The sequence below is a fragment of the Thamnophis sirtalis genome, unplaced genomic scaffold (genome assembly GCF_051295495.1).
Source record: "Thamnophis sirtalis isolate CommonGarterSnake01/CBP01778 unplaced genomic scaffold, rThaSir2_p1.2 scaffold_10, whole genome shotgun sequence".
NCBI classification, from domain to species: domain Eukaryota; kingdom Metazoa; phylum Chordata; class Lepidosauria; order Squamata; family Natricidae; genus Thamnophis; species Thamnophis sirtalis.
This window is the reverse complement of record NW_028261390.1, coordinates 41,992,393-42,013,056: the sequence shown is the minus strand read 5'-3', so window position 1 is coordinate 42,013,056 and position 20,664 is coordinate 41,992,393. Positions and strand designations below refer to the sequence as shown.

General features: G+C 39.4%; 1 protein-coding gene across 1 annotated transcript in view; it reads left to right on the top strand.

Annotated features, from left to right (window-relative positions):
* The window catches only part of SGCZ (sarcoglycan zeta), a 586,363-nt gene extending 565,754 nt beyond the window's left edge, over nt 1-20,609 (top strand). The window contains exons 7-8 of the mRNA XM_087724454.1: nt 16,756-16,879; nt 19,057-20,609. Coding sequence (XP_087580580.1) covers nt 16,756-16,879; nt 19,057-19,254 — 322 coding nt within the window. The 3' untranslated portion in view covers nt 19,255-20,609. The remainder of the gene's footprint in view (nt 1-16,755; nt 16,880-19,056) is intronic.
* Nucleotides 20,610-20,664: the final 55 nt, after the last annotated feature.

The following is a 20,664-nucleotide window of genomic DNA, read 5'->3' as shown; positions in this document are numbered from 1 at the left end:
CATAAAGATGGATATATTGGTAAAAAATAAAATGATCTTTGAAATTGTTTGGTTTAAAAAACATATATTAGGGAATTTATATTAGACATTCAAGTAAATGAGGGCAGATATGATATTGTTGCCATTACAGAAACTTGGTGGGATGAAACCCACAATTGGAACATACAGCTAGAAGGATTTAAATTATTTAAAAGAAATAGACCAAATAAAAGAGAGGGTGGAGTTGTACTATATATAAGAACTAACAACATCTCTACAGAAATAGAGAACAACAATGATGAGAACTATCTTGAATGCATTTGGGTCAATATTAAAGCAGGGAGAGAAATGACAAGGCCACCCAACCAAGCAGAGGAAGTAGATGAACTTTTTGCTAGTCAGATAACTAAGGTATGTAGGAAGCACACCACAATAGTAATGGGGGATTTAAACTACCCTGACATCAACTCTGAAACAAACTCTGCACCAAGTGGAAGATCCAACAGGTTCCTATCAAACCTAGCAGACAACTTTCTTTCCCAAAAGGTAGAAAAGGGAACAAGGGGATCAGCCATATTGGACTTAATTCTCACCAACAGAGAGGAAATGATAGAAGGTATTGAAGCTACTGGAACCTTGGGGGCCAGCGATCATGCAATACTGGAATTCAACATTATGCAAACACAAGCAGTAGAACAAAGTCAAACTAGAGTATTGGACTTTAAGAGAGCTAATTTCAATAAACTCAGAGAGAGCTTGGGAAGAATTCCATGGATGAGAATCCTCAAGGGAAAAGCAACTCAAGAAGCTTGGGAAATTTTGAAAAAATGAGATTATAAAAGCCCAGTCTAGCACAATACCAATGAAGAAGAAAAATAACCGCTCCCAAAAGAAACCAGCATGGCTGCATAAAGCAATCGCTGACAAATTGAAAGACAAAAAAGTTAAGTATAAAAAATGGAAAGAGGGGGACATAACTAAGGCAGAATATCAGCAAATAGCCCGAGCCTGTAAAGATAAAGTAAGGAAAGCTGAGGCTCAAAATGAAGAAAGCATGCCACAAAAGTAAAAAATAACCAAAAAAAAAGGTTCTTCCAACATGTTAAAAACAAGAAAAAGGTTAAGGAAACAATTGGTCCATTGCTGGGAGAAAGTGGCAAGAAGGTGACAAGCAACAGGGAGAAAGCAGAACTATTTAACTCATTTTTTTGCATCTGTCTTTACACAAAGGGATAAAGCAGTCCAACCTATCAAAAACAGCACCAAAAAATCAGATTAGGAACATAAATTGAAATAGGGAAGAAAATGTTAAGTAAGCACCTGTCTACCCTAGACAAGTTCAAATCACCAGGACTGGATGGATTATACCCCAGGGTTCTGAAGGAACTGGAAGACGAGATCTCAGAACCACTGAACTATATCTTTCAGAGATCCTGGAGCACCGGGGAACTGCCAGAGGACTGGAAAAGAGCTGATGTGGTTCCCATCTTCAAAAAAGGGAAAAAAATAGATCCAGGAAACCATAGACCTATAAGCCTGACCTCAATACCAGGGAAGATTCTGGAAAAAATAATCAAGCAACGAATTAGTGAACACCTAGAAGTAAACAAAGTAATAGCCAAAAGCCAACATGGGTTTGTCAAAAACAGATCATGCCAGACTAATCTTATTGCATTCTTTGACAAAGTGACAAAATTAGTGGACCAGTGGAATGTCGTCGATATAATTTACTTGGACTTTAGCAAGGCATTTGATAAAGTAGACCATAACCTACTACTAGATAAAAGTAGAAAAATGTGGGTTAGACAGCATCACCACCTGTAACTGGCTGACCAACCACACTCAATGTGTAGTCTTCAATGGAACTGCATCTACATGGAGGGAAGTATGCAGTGGAGTACCCCAAGGCTCTGTTTTAGGCCCAGTACTCTTCAACATCTTCATCAATGATCTGGATGAGGGAATAAATGGAGAACTCATCAAATTTGCAGATGACACGAAGATGGCAGGAATTGCCAATGCTCCAGAAGATAGGCTTGATACAGAAGGACCTTGACAAACTTGAACATTGGGCACTATCTAACAAAATGAAATTCAATGGTGAAAAAAGTAAGGTTCTACATTTAGGCAAGAAAAACAAAATGCACAGGTACAGTATAGGTGGTACCTTGCTCAATAGTAGTAACTGTGAGAGGGATCTTGGAGTCCTAGTGGACAACCATTTAAATATGAGCCAGCAGTTTGCAGCAGCTGCCAAAAAAGCCAACGCAGTTCTAGGCTGCATAAACAGAAGGATAGAATCAAGGTCACATGAAGTGTTAATACCACTTTATAATGCCTTGGTAAGGCCACACTTGGAATACTGCATTCAATTTTGGTTCCCACAATGTAAAAAAGATGTGTAGACTCTAGAAAGAGTGCAGAGAAGAGCAACAAAGATTATTAGGGGACTGGAGGATAAAACATATGAAGAACCGTTGCAGGAACTGGGTATGTAATGAAAAGAAGGACTAGGGGAGACATGATAGCATTGTTCCAATATCCCAGGGATTGCCACAAAGAAGAGGGAGTCAAACTATTCTCCAAAACACCTGAGGGTAGAACAAGAAGTAATGGGTGGAAACTAATCAAGGAGAGAAGCAACTTAGAACTGAGGAGAGATTTCTTGACAGTTAGAACAATTAATCAGTGGAACAGCTTGCCTCCAGAAGTTATGAATGCCCCAACACTGGAAATTTTTAAGAAGATGTTGGATAGCCATTTGTCTGAAATGTTATAGGGTTTCCTGACTAGGCAGGGGGTTCGACTAGAAGACCTCCAAGGTCCCTTCCAACTCTGCTATTGTATTATATAATTGCTTCCTGTGGTTTTTCAAGAAAATTTGGAGACTAAATAGAGAAGAAGTGAAGTAAAACCATGCATGAAGTTTTTATCTAAGAAAGAAAGCTTTAGAATATGAAACAATTGGAGTATTCCATTTTTTAAAGATTTTTCATGCATTATAGAAATATACTATTGTTTGAAATGACATGAATCCACAGTATGAATACGTGACTACATTGTCCTAAAGCATATTAAATACAGTCTTGCTGTTAGAGGACACTATTTTTACTTCTTACTAGAAATCAAAAGGTTCTAGGAAGACAGCCAAGAGCATAAGGAATGGGGAGATACCCAAAATAACAAGAACAGACATATTTAATTCCTTAATCCAGATGAATAACCATAAACCATAAGAATTGGGACAGATACTATATATCTCAGCATATCCTATGAACAGTGGCCCAGAACTAATAAATTTACAATAAAATATAATAAACCAATTTGTTTCACTGGATATTATAAATAAGGAATAGCTGAACTCTAGAATATAATAATCTGGGGCATGGTGACATTTCCAACAAAAAGAAAACTACAAACAGATCCCCTATATTTATGTTAACAGTGCTCTGTGATTGCTTATATCACCTTCCTTTGATATTTTTTTCAGAAAAGACAATTTTACAATCTGATGAAAGCTAGTCCATTTCCTTAGTTATATTGTCAGTAAATGTAGTGCACCGAGAAAATGGTCTTGAGGGGCAAAAGGAAAATATGCTACCAAAACAACAGTCAGAAAAAAGAAACCTAAGTCCGGGGCAGAACTGTAACCTGAGAAAATATCTTAGACAAGGTCCCCTGTAGTTATCACAAAGATAAAGGGAGTGAGGGAGTAAGTGCATTCAGTTTTCCAAAATTCATCTGTCCCTCAAGGCCATTCCCATGTTCCACTACAATAAGGTGACCAGACGTCCCGCATCTGGCAGGACAGGCATGCCTTTCAATAATTTTTCCCACATCCCGGGCTGTTCTCCAAAAACCGCGCTTTATTTTGGCGCTCGGAGCTCGCTCACGCCCCCCGCCCATCAGCTGCTACCTCATTCCGTTCTGCACTAAAAGTCTAGGCCAGCCCAGCCTGCCGCTCACTGATTGGCCTGGACTCCAGCCAATCAGTGAGATGGCTGGGATGGAAAACTTTAAGCACGCCGCTTGCTGCATGCGGCGTGCTTAAAGTTTTCCATCCCAGCCAGCTCATTGATTGGCTGGAGTCCGCTTAGCATGCCGCGCGAGTCTCCATTTCATCTCGTCTTTTGCTTGCTGCTTAACTGGTGAGTAATGGTACCGGTGGGAATCGGGAGGCGCTGGGGGCTGTTGCTCCGAGTGGAAGTTCTCTGCGCGAGGTGAAACAGCCGCCACCACCCCCCTCCCCTTCCCTGTGTGTGAGAAAGCCGTCCGGGGCAGCTCTCCTAGCCTCCTTTCTCTGCCCCCGCCCCGGTTCCACCTCCTCTGGCTGGCGGCCAACGGGAGGGAAAGGCGGGAGAAAGAGCGAAGGCGACAATGGCGCTGCTCTTCTCTGCCCTCTGCGTGGTGTTGGGCTTTTTTTTCGCCGTCAACGGGGTGGTCAAGCTCACCGACCTGATTGCCGGAGATGCCCACCGGCAGATGGTGAGCGGGGCGCCTCTGAGGCGGGAGGGGAAGCTAGTCCAGGCCGCCGCTGGGCGAGGCAAGCCGCAAGCCGCAAGTCGGGGCTGCAACCGTCCGGGCCGTGTGCACCTCCATGCCCTGGATCCACCCACCTAAGCAGATCCCTCGCTGGAGGGATCTTGGTAACTGGCCGGACAGGCGGCAGAGCTTCCCGGGCCAGTTGTGTCGTGCGCTTGCAAAAGAAAAGATCACCAGAGACGCCCACCGGCAGATGGTGAGCGGGGCGCCTCTGAGGCGGGAGGGGAAGCTAGTCCGGGCCACCGCTGGGCGAGCCGCAAGTCGGGGCTGCAACCGTCCGGGCCGCCCACGCCTCCCTGCCCACCCCAGCCTCCCGTTCACCCCGGATCCAGCCACCTAACTCAAGAAGTTCTTGCTTGTCCGGGTTGCTCCACAGAAAAAATGATGGGTCTGGGCAGACAGGCGACCTAGTTAGAACTTATTTGGAGTCTGGCAGCACGTGGCTGTATCGTCGGAATGGCGCAAGGACAGGTTGGTTTTTGCTCTTTTAATCTTTCGCATGCGTAAAAGGTCTGAGAAGGAGCTCATTGTCCGCGGGAAAAACTTTGGGGCAAATTCTGTTTACGCGGTGGTCTCGAGATGCGCAGAAGTAGGGAAGGGAGGGAGGGCAGCGCTAATGGATGCTCTTTCTCTGTCGCGATCGCCTCTTTTGATCTTTGACCATGAGCCATTCCTATTGGCCATTTCCCTTGTGACGTCTGGGGACTGCGTCCTATGTATCAGGCACCGGGCTTAGTTTCCATATCTTAAGAGAGACCGGAGATCGTGGGGTTTCTTGTATGCTACAAGGAGAGGCAGAAGCCAAGAAGAGCCAGGCCTGCCTTCTCGCTACCCCCGCTCCGCCCCGGTCACCGGGGATGGGGACAGCTCTCCGCTAGATTCGCTGCCAAACTGAAAGGGGAAAGCTGTTCCCACCAGCCGAAGTCAGAACCATGCTGTGACCAAAGTTGGAGTCTGAAGCGATCCCTCGCCGAGCGGCTCTTGCAGGAGATCCTCTAAGGAAAGGCTTGGCTCGCAAACTGTCTTCAGGAGCTGTGCAGGGCGAGCCCGGTTCTTGCCCTTACTTAAGACGGCGGGCCCGTCCTCACTTGCGGGGAGCCGCCTTTTCGGGCCTAAATCTTGGTAACCGGCAGACAGGCGGCAGAGCTTCCAGGGCCAGTTGTGTCGCGCGCTTGCAAAAGAAGAGGCGCACAGCTTCCTTGGGGAAGCAGTGCTCACCGCCTCCTGCCTGCAAAGGGCTTGTTTTCTCTCTTCGGAGGATGCTCCCTTTTCAGGGCAGGGATTCCTCCCCCCACCTCTCTCACACACACACTCACTCTTCCTCTCTCTCACACACACACAAACACACACTCAATCATACTGTCTTTCGCACACACAAACACCCCACTCACGCTCAACTTCCTTTCTCTCTCACACACACAAACACACGCAGTCATTCTCTGTCTCACATACACACACCACTCACAATCACTCTCACTCTTCCTTTCTCTCTCTCCTTCACACACACACCCCATTCACACTCTCTTCTTGGGTCTTAAGATCTTTGTCCAGTGTGTCTCAATTAGGGGTGGGGATGTTTTAAAGCTGGTTACAGTCTGATCATATTTAATGGGTTTTGTTCTCTCTCTGTGTGTATGTGTGTGTGTGTGTGTCCCCTTTCTGGCCATCTAGTTTATTGCAGACTTGCTGCCCTCAGTTTAGGGAATTAGTTGGAGAGAAGGAAGAGAGTCTGAGCCCACAGGACTGCCTGGGTTTGTACTCAGGTATTTCCAAATCTGGGAGTTTCTCTGGCCTTTGGCCAGCTTTCCATTTGTAGAAGCATTTTGGTGCCTAAGGCTGATGTTTGAATGTTTGTTGCTGGGGTGGGAGAGAGCCCGTTGCAAGATATATATTTTTTGGAACAGAGAACTGCCTGAATACAATCTGTATCATTCACTGGAACCAGAGGTTTACTCCTCCAAGCTTTGGGACTTGTGCTGGAGAGCCCATCCTTAGGGAACTTCTCTCTATTTGAATGTGTGTATTGAGACAGAGGGCTGTCTGTTTTCTTTTTTCCACTGAATTGGTGAAAATTACTTTGTAAACTTAAAAAAAGAAAAGAAAAATGGGCTGGAAGGAAGAGAGAACACCGCTTCCTCCTCTTCTTCCCTGTCTGCGGTTCCGATTGCAGTTGCAAGGAGTGGGAAGGAGAGGAAGGAGGGAGGGGGGAAGGAAAAGAAGAAGGGAGGGGGAGAGAAGATGGAAGGAGAAAAGATCGAAGGAAGGAGAAAGAATGGAAGGAGAAGGAGGAAGATGGAAGAAGAAAGGAAGAAAAAGAAGAAGGGAGGGAGAAAAGAGGGAAGGAGGTAGGAAGAAAAGGGGAAGAGAGGGAAAGAGCAGAAAGACAAAGAGGATGAAGTTGATAGGCAAGAGGAAGGAAGGAAGAAAGAAAAAGGGAGGGAGAGAGGAAAGAAGAAAAGATGGAACTAGAAAGGAAAGAAGGGAGGGAGGGAGGAAAGGGGAAGACAGGGAAAGAGCAGAAAGACAGAGAAGGTAAAGGTAGATAGGCAGAAGGAAGGAAGAAGGAAGAAATAGGAAAGGAGGGAAGGTGAAAGGATGGAAGGAGGAAGGAACAGAAGCGAAGAGGAAGAGAGAAATGGAAAGAGCAGAAAGACAGAGAAGGTAGATAGGCAAAAGAAATGAAGCTGAAAGAATGGAAGGACGAAGGAAGAGAAAAGGAGGAAGGGAGTGAGTGAGGAAAGAAGAGAGGATGGAAGGAGAAAGGAAGGAAGAGAGGGAAAGAGCAGAAGACAGATAAGGTGAAGGTAGATAAGCAAGAGGAATGAAGGAAGAAGTGAGGTGTCTCGAGGAGGGGGAAAACATTTAGTGACCAAAGTTACAATAGCATTGAAAAAAGTGACTGACGACCATTTTTCACACTTAGCGACCGTTGCAGCATCCTCATGGTCACGTGATCAAAATTTTGTTTGGCAACAGATTCTTATTTATGCTGGTTTCAGTGTCCTGGGGTGAACTTTTGACAAAATATAAAATTTTTAATCAAGCCCCCCACCCCCCGGCCCGGTCAATGGTGTCCCTCTTTACCAATCTGAAAATCTGGTCACCTTACACTACAATGATGCTAAGAAACTTATTTCTTGGTCTTGCAGCATTCCAATGAGGTAAGCAGTAACATTTCCTTTTATGTGTACATATAAAAAAATGGCTAAACTATAAATGTGTTACTATTATAATGATTGAAATTTACACAATTTATTCATTAATTGTGTAAACCTTGGGAATAGTGTTTCTGTTAGGATCATAAATGTTTTAAATAAAGAAATGGAACAAGTTCTGATTAGATTTGAATTGGTATTACTCAAGTACTCAAAAAGTACTTGAATTGATTTGGGCATGGCATTCCAGAAGGGATGGGAACTGAGTTTGATCTGATTCAAAATTCTAGATAGGGATAAGATTTTTATGTAGGCTACAACAAATGCAACACAAAATGCTCAAAACTGGGATTTTGTCCCCGTAAGAAGACATTAATCTTGCAATGCTCAGTTTTAATGGTTTTATCCAATTTCTTTTCAAATAATTTTTTTAAAAATTACTTACATCTGTCTTCATTTAGCGCAGAGAGAATTGGTGGAGACCTTGGTGCACTCTGAGTTTGGTTGTTTTGCTTGCAGACATTTCATTATCCAACTATGTATAATAATAATCATTGCTAGTGAATGTGGTGTTTGTTCCCTCTTTATATATAGTAGCTTACCCTGCCAATGTTGGTGGAGGTATGGTTTTCTCCTGGTTAGTTCTTTGATTAGGGTATTGTTTTCTGCTTGGTTGTTTGTCTTAGTAGTTCTGTTATGGCCCGACGGCGGCCAGCAGAGCTGGCAGCAGAGTCAGACAGTGAGGAGGTTGGGAAGGAACATGGGCCAGCCCTTGGGGCTGAGGAAAGCTCAGACGAGGGCTCTGTGTTAGAGGCAGAGAGGGAGCTAGACAGCAGTGAGGCAGACGAACAGCTGGAGCCTGTTCCCAGTGTGTGCGTGCGCAGAGCTGCGAAAAGACAAGAACATTTAAGAAAGCAGGATCAACTTGGGAGTAAAGTCACACCTTGGAGGTGATAGGAGACAAAAGAGGACCGAACAAAAGAGGGCTTTTGCAGGAAACAATTTGTTCCTTCGGTCATTTCAAAAGTGGAAAGTTCTGTTTGTGCCAAGTGCCCTTTGTTAGGAAACTAGTTATCTGGCAGTTCTCCAAGTGAGATAAGGCTCGTGTTGATAAATATTCCTGTAAAAGACTGCTTGCAAAGCCTTGCTGACTGTGAATGAAAGGAAATTCACAATCATGTAAATAAAAGAGGTTTTGCCAGGACCAAGACTCTGCTTCATGTTTTTTAAGGAAGCCTGGGTCAGGACAAGTTCTTTGATTGGGGTATTGAGAGAAAATTTTGCACCAGATGTTTTAAAAGTTTATCTATATCCAAAAGAGCATATAGTGAAGTTCACTGAAACAATGCAGTGTCCTACATCAGCTGTTAAATACAAACTTTAAAAAGTAGGTTCTTGTTTTTCTGGGGTATCAGGAGGGCTGGCCTAGCTGATTTGCAAGGATCCTGGACAAAATTCTCTTATCCTTATCTAGGCTTGATTGTAAACAGTATTGGTTTTCTGGCAATGTTCATGTTAGTTAATTACCAAGGTCAACAGAGATAGACTTACAAGGCAAGAAACACTGCCACAAAATCAGGAAGGCTGCAGAGAAAGATTTTGACACAGAACGAGTAGTATTTATACTTCTGCTGCCATTATCACCACATTTTCTTAAAAATAGTCAATAGAACAATGCAAACTTGGCACACATTCACTTACCATAATATGAAATGACTTCAAGCTGCTGCAGATTATGAAAGTAAGGTTTGAATCCAAAGTGTATTCTAGATTAGTCACATATTCTTTCTCCTGGGTTGAATTCTTTCTTCTGCTGGCAGGGGTAGCACAGAATAAAATTAACCTTCTATTGGCAAAAGAAAAAGCAAATGTTAAGATACATGACTGGCTGAATTAAAGAACTTGAGAGTCGATAAAGTGAATGAAGCAATGTTAGCCTGGCCACCCAGTTCTGAAAGACAGTTTCATAAGGTGATAAAGCCTTTTGGCTGATGACTGCTTTGTGAATGTCAAGGAGTCCATCACACCATTCATTTTAATGAGGAACTAAAAGAACAACAACATTGTCTAGTAGGATCTCTGAAGCTGCAGGAATGCTATTGAATTTTCAATTCAGGAGTCTAATAAATACTGAGCCAACAAATTCCATTTGCCTTTTGAATCCAGGTCCATTTTCAGTTCATGAATTTGTGTTAAATGGGTGATTAATCAATGTTGATTGAACTGAATCTCCAAACTGAACCTTGCATGCCATGTTATTTGAATCATTATAAAATTTACTGCAATGCTGCATTCACAGCTGAGGTTTATTGTGCAATTAATTCAGAAGCATATCATGAACTACAGTCAAAATATGTCTTAAAATTAGCAAAGAATTGCAATGATATTCTCTGCAAGTATAACATCTTTGTCTATTGCTATTAGTTATTATTTTTTCTTAGCAAAATTGATTGAATCCCTGGTATGTAATAGGTGGATGACATTGTTTAAAAATAAAGATTTAATTCATAACCTGAGCACTGACAGCTGATTTCATAAGGCTTTTATTGCCATCTTTATTCCAAAAATAAAAAAATAAATGCTACAGCTCAGTTGACTACCCTCTAAGCTTCCAAAATATTGGTTTTAATGATGGAAATGTACCATTAAAACCAATGTTGAATATACATAAGGTACCCATTAAGATTCAATATGTTCTAAGGCATTTGTAGCTATGTGTGAAAATCTGTGCTATCAATCACCTTCCTAATAAGAAAGGTAAATTGCTTTGCTGTTGTTCTGTGCCTTTGGGAGAACTCAAGGATCAAATTTAATAGCTTTTTTCCCCTGTCATCGTCAAGGCTATTGTGCCATTAACTATAAACTAATGCTGAAAGCCAACACTCAGCATAATGAAATTTTAAAAAAATTGATCAGGCAATGCAAAGTTGCAGGAAGTTTCATTCTCATTTGTCTCAAAAAATACAATAGTGAGTAGTAGTAATAACAAAAGTAGTAGTAGCAGCAGCAGCAATAGTAATAATAAAGTTGTTAATGCATGGCTCTAATAATAATTTTTCTTTACAAAGAAGAAAAATAAGAAGTAATATTACTATAATAAGTTACCTTTTCAAAGCTAGACTCAAAATGGCCAACTTTGATTCTGCCACCCACTCACCACCACCATCCCTCATCACATAAAAAGCATCTCATGCTGGGAAGAGGGAGAAAAACTATGAACACATTCAACAAAATAATTTACATAGTACATATTTGGCTTTAAGTTAATATAAACGTATCAAGAACTTGTAAATTTTAATGTGACTAAAAAGAAATAAGATTTACTACACGGCTGGGCCATAATTCTTTTTTTAGGATTCATGAAGAAGAAGCTAAGAAGATGTCCTGGATGGCAAAATTGGGTAGTTAAACTACCCAAATGTCAATTGCTCCATGTTAGCTGAAAATGATTAAAAATCCTTGGAGTCTACTGTTCAATTGAAGTTGTTCTACCTTTGCTGAATGTTGCTTATAGTTGCTAAAGAGCTTGTGACTCTTTTTGTTTCATCCTGGATACCTAAAGTTCAGGAGAAGCTGTCAACGAATTATCTATAGAGTAAGTTACAGATAGAAGAGTTACATCCTTACATTGGAAAGCTGAGAAGCAAGTTTAGAGTAAATTTGTCTAAAGAGGTAGTTGCCAAAAATGTAGTTAGCCTTGGGGGTGGCAACTGTTGCAGGTTCTTACAATACCTCAGTGACAGTTCCAGGAGTTTCTGAAATGCTCTTTATCTGGAAATTCCACCCCTCCTTGGGAATTCAGGCATCATTGCTTGCCCCCATCCTTCATTTCACTGCCTATCTAGATCTGTTAGCATCAAATACTGGAGTTCATTACTTTTCTGTAGCTCCTACTAGACTAAAATGAACAGGCTACACTAAAAGTAATAGCATGCTCTATTTAATTAAAGTTCAGCTTTCAGATGTCTCAGTTAATGAGAGCCTTAAGATTGATAATAAGCTGACTGTTACAACTTATTTCTCACATAATAAGGTGAGAAAAATATGTTCAGTAGCTAGATATTTGATGCCAAAATAACTTGGCATAGAGGCTGGGATGGCAAATAGTTTTTGTGTTTTGTGAGAGCTAGAAAACGTGACATATGGTAAGAGACTGAAAAGGCAAAGCAGTCTCTTGACCCTTTTCTGAGGTCTTATTTCTCACATACAAGTTCTACCATTGGTTGCTTTTCCCTGAGAAAACAGGCTCAAGATCCCAGGAGAGAGAGGAAAAAATAGCTGCAAAAACTGAAGCAGCAAGAAAAGCATGCAACCTTTTTCTCCTTGATTAGATGTCTGAAATGGAAAGATGAGAAGTATCTTGCACACTCAACAGTCAGTTTTATTGTTATATTTTTATAGTTTGTAGATTTCCATCAGCATATCTGTTTTCTGCTAGGCTCAGAAAGTAGGCAGGCAGGCAGGAATTTAAAAAACGAGGAGAGAGATATAATGGTCCTAGGTGAGAACCTTTTCCTCACCTTACCTGAGATATTATGCCAAGTTCAACTCTCCAGGAATATGTCCATCCTGCAACCAGAAAAGAATATTCCCCATCTTTTCCTTAACATTCATGTTACTCTAATACAGAAATGGAGAAGCCCTTCTGTCTGGAGGGGAGAATTAGACACTGAAGTCATGTCCAAAATGGACAGAGCTTCCTCACTGTTGGTATGGAGATTTTTTTTAGATCGTTCATTAACACATCCTATGTTCCTATGCACATCCCACACATTTATGTTCATACATTGTCCCGCCATGTATGTCCTGTAGAGAATATACAATTTGTCCAACAAGACTTCCTCCCTCCACTCTCACATGCAACAATAAAGCTCTATAAAACTTCCACCAGCCCTATTAGGGTCATATAAATTTTTTGGTGAAAGACAAGCAAATTATATTTCTTTGTGAGGAAATCATGGGTAGAAGGGATTAAACTTCCTCTTCCTAGTTATGAACAAACAAATTGCTGTCTGATCATCAAGTAGGTTTTGAAAAGTTTCGGATATCAGTTAATTTGATTGTAATGCAATGCAGGACAAATATTGTATCGCTCATCACAGACAGGTCTTCATGGATGAAACAAGCTTCTTCATTGGCTGGACATTTTCCATTCCTATTGTAATTTTTTTTAATTTCCAACAGAATTAAGAATATACCTAGCTCTAACCCTAACCCTAACCCTTTCAAGGTCCAGTAATAAATTGACAGTCTTGATTCTCTTTCTTATTATTCATGATTTATCTTTCCTTACATAGCTAAAACAGAGAGCCAAAATTAGAAACTTATCCTGCTTTTTCAGCTTTGCTTGGACAAGCTCTCGGGATTCAAAATAGCCCTTTACATTGTTCAAGCTGCTTGCTTTAGACAGAATGCCAGGATCATTTTCTGTACTATTTATACTAAAAATATAAATATGAGTGGCATTTCTTTCTGTTGGCTTTCAATGCCTATGGACATAAAAAGAATCAACCCACTATCATCTGGTATTTTGCAAGTCAAAGTGTCACTCCAACTTAATGAAACTTAATAATGAATGTAAAAAAACTCCCAATTTTGGTTTCAGAAAAGTTGATGTTTCTTTTGAAGCTAAATTTGGCTCATATGTGATTGAGAAGGGATTAACTTTTTCCCAAGCATTGACACTACCAGAACCCTTCTGTAGATGTGTGAATTAATGTTTCCTATTTTTGTTCATGTTCTAATTAATTGGAAGATTAGCAGATTCTTTTAAATGAAATACTGTATATCAAGATGTTTTGCATCCTTACAGCCATACTTTCATTTGGGGGGGGGGGAATAAAACAATGTATTAATTTGCCAATCCTGAAATTAGCTAAGCCAAGCCTTATTAAAAGGCATTCCAGAATTGGTGGGAGGGGGTTAGAGTTCATCTATGAAAATTGCAACAAGTATCTTAGCAGAGAGCATCAGAAGCATATCAGAGTTATCTAGGGAAGCCTGCACAAATATTTTCTGAGCATGTATAGAATTACAAAACAATTGAAATCCTGATACAAGAGGAGACATCAGGAACTGCCTTTACTTGTACAACATTACAACATTTTGTGTAGCTCTCGAATCCAATTACAGTAGTTTAGGAATGACATTAAACCATTAAAGAAATAGAATGTCAGTTTTCAATATTAATTTTGACATTTGCTGATTTCTTGAACCTCCAACTTCCCATACACTCTATTCTAATTTCTATGGAGAGTTATTTCCACATTACCAACCTACCATGGAGTGACTAGGAGCTGAGTTTGACTCAGTGATATCTCTATATTTTATCTTGACCCAGCATCCCTTTTTAAATAGTTTGATGGTTTTCCTAAAATATTAACCATGAACATCTGTGTCAACCTTCATTCAAATCAAAAGTGGATGAGTATTTGGCATGGATTGCTATCTCTGATTTAGTCTGGGAGGTTCTCTGAGAAGGATCCTGTTAGGAGGCTGATTTTGCTATATCTTCTCCTATCATATAAGGCAAATTTTGTTTTTTTTGTAACTGCACATCCAAATTAAACTAAGCCCCTGACCTGCAGATTTACCAACATAGCTCTCCAACCAACTGCAATGGTGTCTTCAAAACTTGAACATTGTTGATTAATGTTTTAGCTTGGCCCGCAGCACAGAAATAATTACAAACAAAAATATGATTGGGCTGCAATATTTCTGAGTTTTCTTGTGACTGTTTCATTCAACTTCTTTAAAACCCTAGGCGTGTCCATTAATTTGTAGGAGTCTCATTTGCTAGCCTCCAACTTCTTCAGGCAGAACTGCTACCAATGTCATATGCATTGACTTGGATTTTAAGAAAATGTGATTTGCACTTCTGTGCATGTTCCCTGACATACTCAGTATCTGGCAAAACCGCACAACAAATAACTCAGTAGCTCTCTTTAAAGGTGCAACTATTCACCAGATCTTAAACACTTGATTCTTTTTGTGAACATTTATAATTGTTGGTTACCTGGGGTTTGCAAGACAGATAACATTAACAAGACTAATGTTATTACTGCTTAATTAAAATGATCTTCACCACAAGATTAGAATCTGTGATCTATACCAAACATGGGTCAATCAAATTTTAGTGTTTTCAAGTCCCCATTGATTTCAGTAGAAAGTTAAGCACCTTCTTAAATCTCTGGTTACAATCAATGCAATTTAAATGCCCAAAACAGTGGCTGGATGATATCCATCATATACCCTAATGTTTCCAACTTAGCATTAATAGCTTTGAATTCAAAATAAAATCCTTTAGTTTTATAAGTAAATTTATCTTCCTTACCTATATAGCCAAGGGTAATTTTATGTTAAACCACATGTATTTTAAATTTCATGAGGATCAGAAAAGCACACAAAAAAATAGTCCATTTCATCATACAATAACATACCATTTGCCTGAAGAAAATAAATTAAAAAGTGGGGTTTGTAGAAGTGAACTAAAAATTATGATGTCTAGAAATTTCCTATTGAAAGAAAGGTGATTCTTAAATAATATCTGTTAAAATATAATTTTCCTGCAGTTTAAACTATATTCTTTCCTTAATAAGATGGTATAGCCATTACATAAATCACAGTTCTTCAAAGCAACCACATAAGATAAAAGGTAAATATTCCTAAATTTTATTGATAAATATTTATATAAGACAATCTGTTTAAAACAGAGTTTTAAACCTAACTTGGAACATAGTTAAATAAACCAATAAATGACATAATATTTTAATTATATTTTTAAGCTTTGGTTTAATATTTGCTGTTTCATAACTACACCATGTATTGTATAAGCAACGAAACAGGTGTCAATATAATAAAATAAATGTGCTAATGACAAATTACAAATTTTACCCTTTCCCACTTGTGTTGCGCAATCACCCACAATATATTAGTGGCAGGTTTTGCACTGTAGCATTGCAACACATGCTTTGTCACTTATGCCACTGCTGTAAACACCCCCAATCTACCATTGAGATGACAGACTATTTAGAAAGTTGCCCATAATAAAAAACACAAATTATTAGAAAGAAATCCAGTCATTAATTGTTGTAAAATAATGTCACTATTTATGCAAATAGAGAAGTCTGTAACAGATCTCGATAAGAACTCTGGAAAACATGATGTTGAAATATTTGGATAAGAAATCTTTAAATCATCAGGAATATCATGCTATAATGCTTATTAATATATTTATATATTTAAAATATATATATTTTTTTCCATTATTTATTTCTTGGAATCAATATTCATTGCCTTTCTGCCAGTATTCAAAGCAGGCCTGTTGACAATAAACACGACAACCCTAAAGACTGATATCTATAGGATAGTTTTTGAATTGTAGTTTCTGGCATGCCTATTGGCTGAAACTTTCAAATGCTTACATTTTAGACCCTTCATTTGGAGTAAGCAAATGTATTTCTAATAGTACACAAATTAGTTGCAGACTTTCATAAGCTTCCCTTTTACTATGATAGCAATTATATATCAGTTGCTAAAACGTTGATGAGTATACAAGGGTCACTTTCATAAGCAACGACAAGCAGCAGGTGTCACCCACATATGGATGTAAAACAGCACTCACCAGCTTGAACTTTTATATAAAATTATTAGTCATCATTAAACATGGTATCCCGATAGACCAGGGGCCTCCAACGTTGGCAACTTTAAGACTTGTGGACTTCAACTTCCAAAATTCCTCAATCAGCAAAGCTGGCTGAGGAACTCTGGGAGTTGAAGTCCACAAGTCTTAAAGTTGCCAAGGTTGGAGACCCCTGCAATAGACCATTCACTGAAAAAATACTGACTTGAAATAAGACAGACTTTGTTCTACAAAAAAATAACATTATACTATACAAAATATGAATTGATATTCAAAATAACTTTCAGTGTAATTAGGAATGTTGTTGGTATTTTCTTTCTATTGTGTTGTAGAAAAACTGCCTAGCGGATGGGCAATACATAGGACATGTGGTACTTTATTTTATTTTTATAAATTCATTCACTTTCCTCATTTCCATCCCCTCACCCCAATTTCTAGGCTTGAATCACCTACAAGATCTTTGATAATGGAAGCTCCAAAGGGAATACAAGTGAGTGCAGCTGCAGGGGACTTGAAAGCCACTTGTAGAAAAGAGCTACATTTGCAGTCTACAGAAGGGGAGGTAAGCCTTATTAGAGAATCATATTCATCTAGTGAAATCCTATGCATATGTACTTGGACACTAGTCCATTATATGGTGCTTAGAACCAGAGCCTTAAATTAATTATATTTATCTCTGTCTTGCAATAAAGTACATCACATTTTAATTGCATGTGCATATAAAAAAACTGTGAGCTTGATAGTATCTTTATCTTTGAGCAGCTGATGTTTGATCTGATTCTGGAGGACATTAGATTTATGGTCACATCAGTTCTTGCTCCAAATATTTGCTACTGCTTATTGTCTCTGGAGGAAAGACAAACTCAAATGGGTCCAGATGGATCCCAGATGGACACTGGAGGGAGTTTTGTTAAGAACTTAATTACTGGAATTAAAAGGCAGTCATTATTGCTCCATGTTCCTTTCTGGGAAGCATGTTGGTTTACCAAGAACCTCTGTAAAACAATGTGGTTGGAGTTCACAGTACTTGACATCCTCTATAGCGGGGTCTCCAACCTTGTCAACTTTAAGACTTGTGGACTTCAACCCCCAGAATTCTATGAGTTGAACCCATGCACTAAATAAGCCCTCCCCCGAAAATAAGCCACCCCCCCCCCCCAAATTGCAACAGAGCAGCAGCCATGAGGTAACCATGCTCCCCACCTCCTGCATCTCAAAAATATAAGACCTCCCTGAAAATAGGCCAACAACTTATTTGGGTATTAAAAGAAATTAAGACCCTGTCTTATTTTCAGGAAAGCACAGTATAACCACAAGGTTGTGTGCAGACATTATGTATTCAATTTCTTGATCATTTTATATTGCTTTTCCATAAGCTCATTGCAACTCTATGAAGTAGCTAAGAAAAAGGATCTAGCCAATAGTTGTCTAGTTTATTTTCATGGCTTAAGATGAATGGAACAGATAATTAGATATAAATATAACAACACTCCAAATCCTTACTCCACATGTCTCTGTGTTCTTGAACATTTAATTAGTGTACTTTAGCAGCTGTTTCTAGAATCGTTTTGTAAAGAATATGTTAAATCCTTTAGGAGTAAGTGGGATTCTGGAGCAGTTTGGCTACATATCAAGAAAAAAAGTGTTCTACACTGGCAAATACTATATAAATTATAATTCTACAACTATCAAGATAACAATCATCTATTCCTATTCCTGATCCTGATCCTAAGCTTCATACTCTTTATACAATCTCTGTTGATTCTCCCACAAAGTTTTTTCTATTTCCAAGTTTTGATTCCCCTATAATATTAATTCATCACAATCATAAGAATCAAACAAAAGTTGAATTCCACATTACTGTATTATAATAATCATTAGCTGTTCAGTTAAACTCTCTAGCTTTCACCACAATGCTGATAGTTTTAAGGGAATGTGGGGCAGGTATCAAGGGCTGTTGGATATGTTTTATCTTTTCTTCATCATTAATTGCCAACTAATCTCTTCCTAACTACCCAACAAAGGTCCTCAGCTAATAGATGGAAATTCACTTTTGCAAGTTCTTTCACATAAGCAGTCTCATTGTCCAACAACCTAAATCCATATCAGTAGCTCATAAATTGCAAGCCTTTCCAGAATGTTCTTTTCCTAGGTGATATTAACAACTGGGAGAATATTAAATGAACAAGAAGAAAGGGAAACAGTTGCAGAATTGTGGGAATTACATATTGCCTTCTCACTTACAGTGTACTTTTCAAACTTCATTATGCTGATGGACACTAATGTAGGAGTATAATTGCTACATTAGTAATGGGAATATGCATAATCCCTTCTCTAAGTGGAACTGACAAATGGCTACAGTTAAATCAGAATCACCAAAGAGTATAGTGTTGTGTGCTTTTAATTTTTCTCAGCTCAAACTTGTATGTCCTTATGCACTACTTCAGCCTTCTGCTCTATTTCAACATTTAAACACCAGAAGAAATATATGGATGGCATCAAAAATAAGGACAGCTCGGATTGCACAAGGAAAAGCATTGCTGTCAGCCACTGGGTTGTGATGAAGTCCAGTTAACCAGGAAAGAGTCTGGTTCTGCTATTTTGTAATAACTGAATGTCATTCTGAAATTCAGAGAAGGGCATCATCTTCTCTATTTTAGTGGTCTGTTTTAGAGAATCCAATAACATATCCTGCAGTAAAAGTAATTCATTTTCCTCCTTTCTTTTTTTTCCCCCCAGATATTTTTAAATGCAGACTCAATCCGGTTAGGGAATCTACCGCTGGGATCTTTTCCCTCATCTTCCTCACCAAGTTCATCGGCAACAAGACAGACTATCTATGAGATCTGTATTTGTCCAAATGGCAAACTCTACCTTTCCCCTGCAGGAGTAGGTTCCACGTGTCAGTCCAGTGGCAACATTTGCTTGTGGAGCTGAAGACACCAGAATCATCCTCCTCCTCCTCCTATTTCTCCTCCTCCTCCTTACACCAGAATAGCCTTTTTGTTACTGTCCCTCTGCTTCACGGTTCTGCTTGATTTCCCTCGTTTGATCATGAAGCTCTACGCAGCCTCCTGGATCTCTTCCAGCCCAAGCAAGGAGCCAAACAGAGCCTTCTCTTCTGGCTTATGGAGCTCCATGATGGAAGATAGAAGGCCTAATAAAATGGTTGTCTTCACCAGGGAATCTGGATCTTCGTATCACTTTTTGTCCAAAAGGGAGAAATACACAGGTGCCTTGGCTATATATGAAGTGAAGCACATTGTTTTAGAATTTTTTTGAGCAGGAACTGTATACGAGAAACTGCACATATATACATAATTATATAGAGATAGATATACTACTATAGAAATTGGCCCAGAATCTAAAGTTGAGATGAATTGGTATGACAAATAACTCTACTGTCTGAAAGCACAATTTTCATATACCCATCACTTTTGGATGTAAACTTTTATCCCAGAATTTTAAGACTTCAAAACATTGTGTAACATTTGCTTTACTAAACAAGTAAAATTCAGTTTCATATTTTAAACAGCAAGAGACAGAATCCCTCTCTGAGTGATAATCTTTTCCCCCTCCCTTCAGGGCATTGTTATTGTGTCTCCTTCATTCAGATTTTGTGAGTTAGATAAACACTTTTACAAGTCATCAGAATTGTTACCTATCCAAACCTTTTATTTTTGTGCTGATTTTGAATGATTTGTTTGTGCATGTGAAGTAACATTTAATAACAGTTTTCCTCTCAATCATTTGAATGCATCTAATGCAGCCACACTATTAAAGAAAAGGGAATCTGTTGACCTGATGGCCCATAGAGCAAAATACACATATGATTATTACATTTTGCTTCTCAAAAAACAAGCAAACTCTAATATATATAAATGTCTAGAGATGGAGAAAAGATGAGGTCACTGAGGGTGTTTTCTACAAAGAATGACTTACATACTTTGCCCAAAATATAGTGACTTATAATGGGAACAAGAGCCATGTCCTGGTTTTAAATGAGAATTTCCTCATTTCTATTTCATTACAGCAAAGGAGGCAAATCTATGCACGCATAAATGTTCCTTTGATTGAAACAAACAAAAGGGTAATGCAAGAGTTCCTAAGGAAGCAATGGGTTGGACTGCAGTAGTCTCATGTTGTAAAGTACTTTACTTCTTCTTCCCTTCCTTCATCCCTAAACATCCCAAAAATCTTTCTAAGGAGTCTCAGGAAACTGCCCAGGTGAAATATAAGTGGAATGTAGAGTGGGAGTGATGAGTGCAGCAGAATAGCCCCAAATTCATTAGTCATTTTAGGTCATTATCCCCCCCCCCCCCCCACACACCAGTTGCTCTCATAATA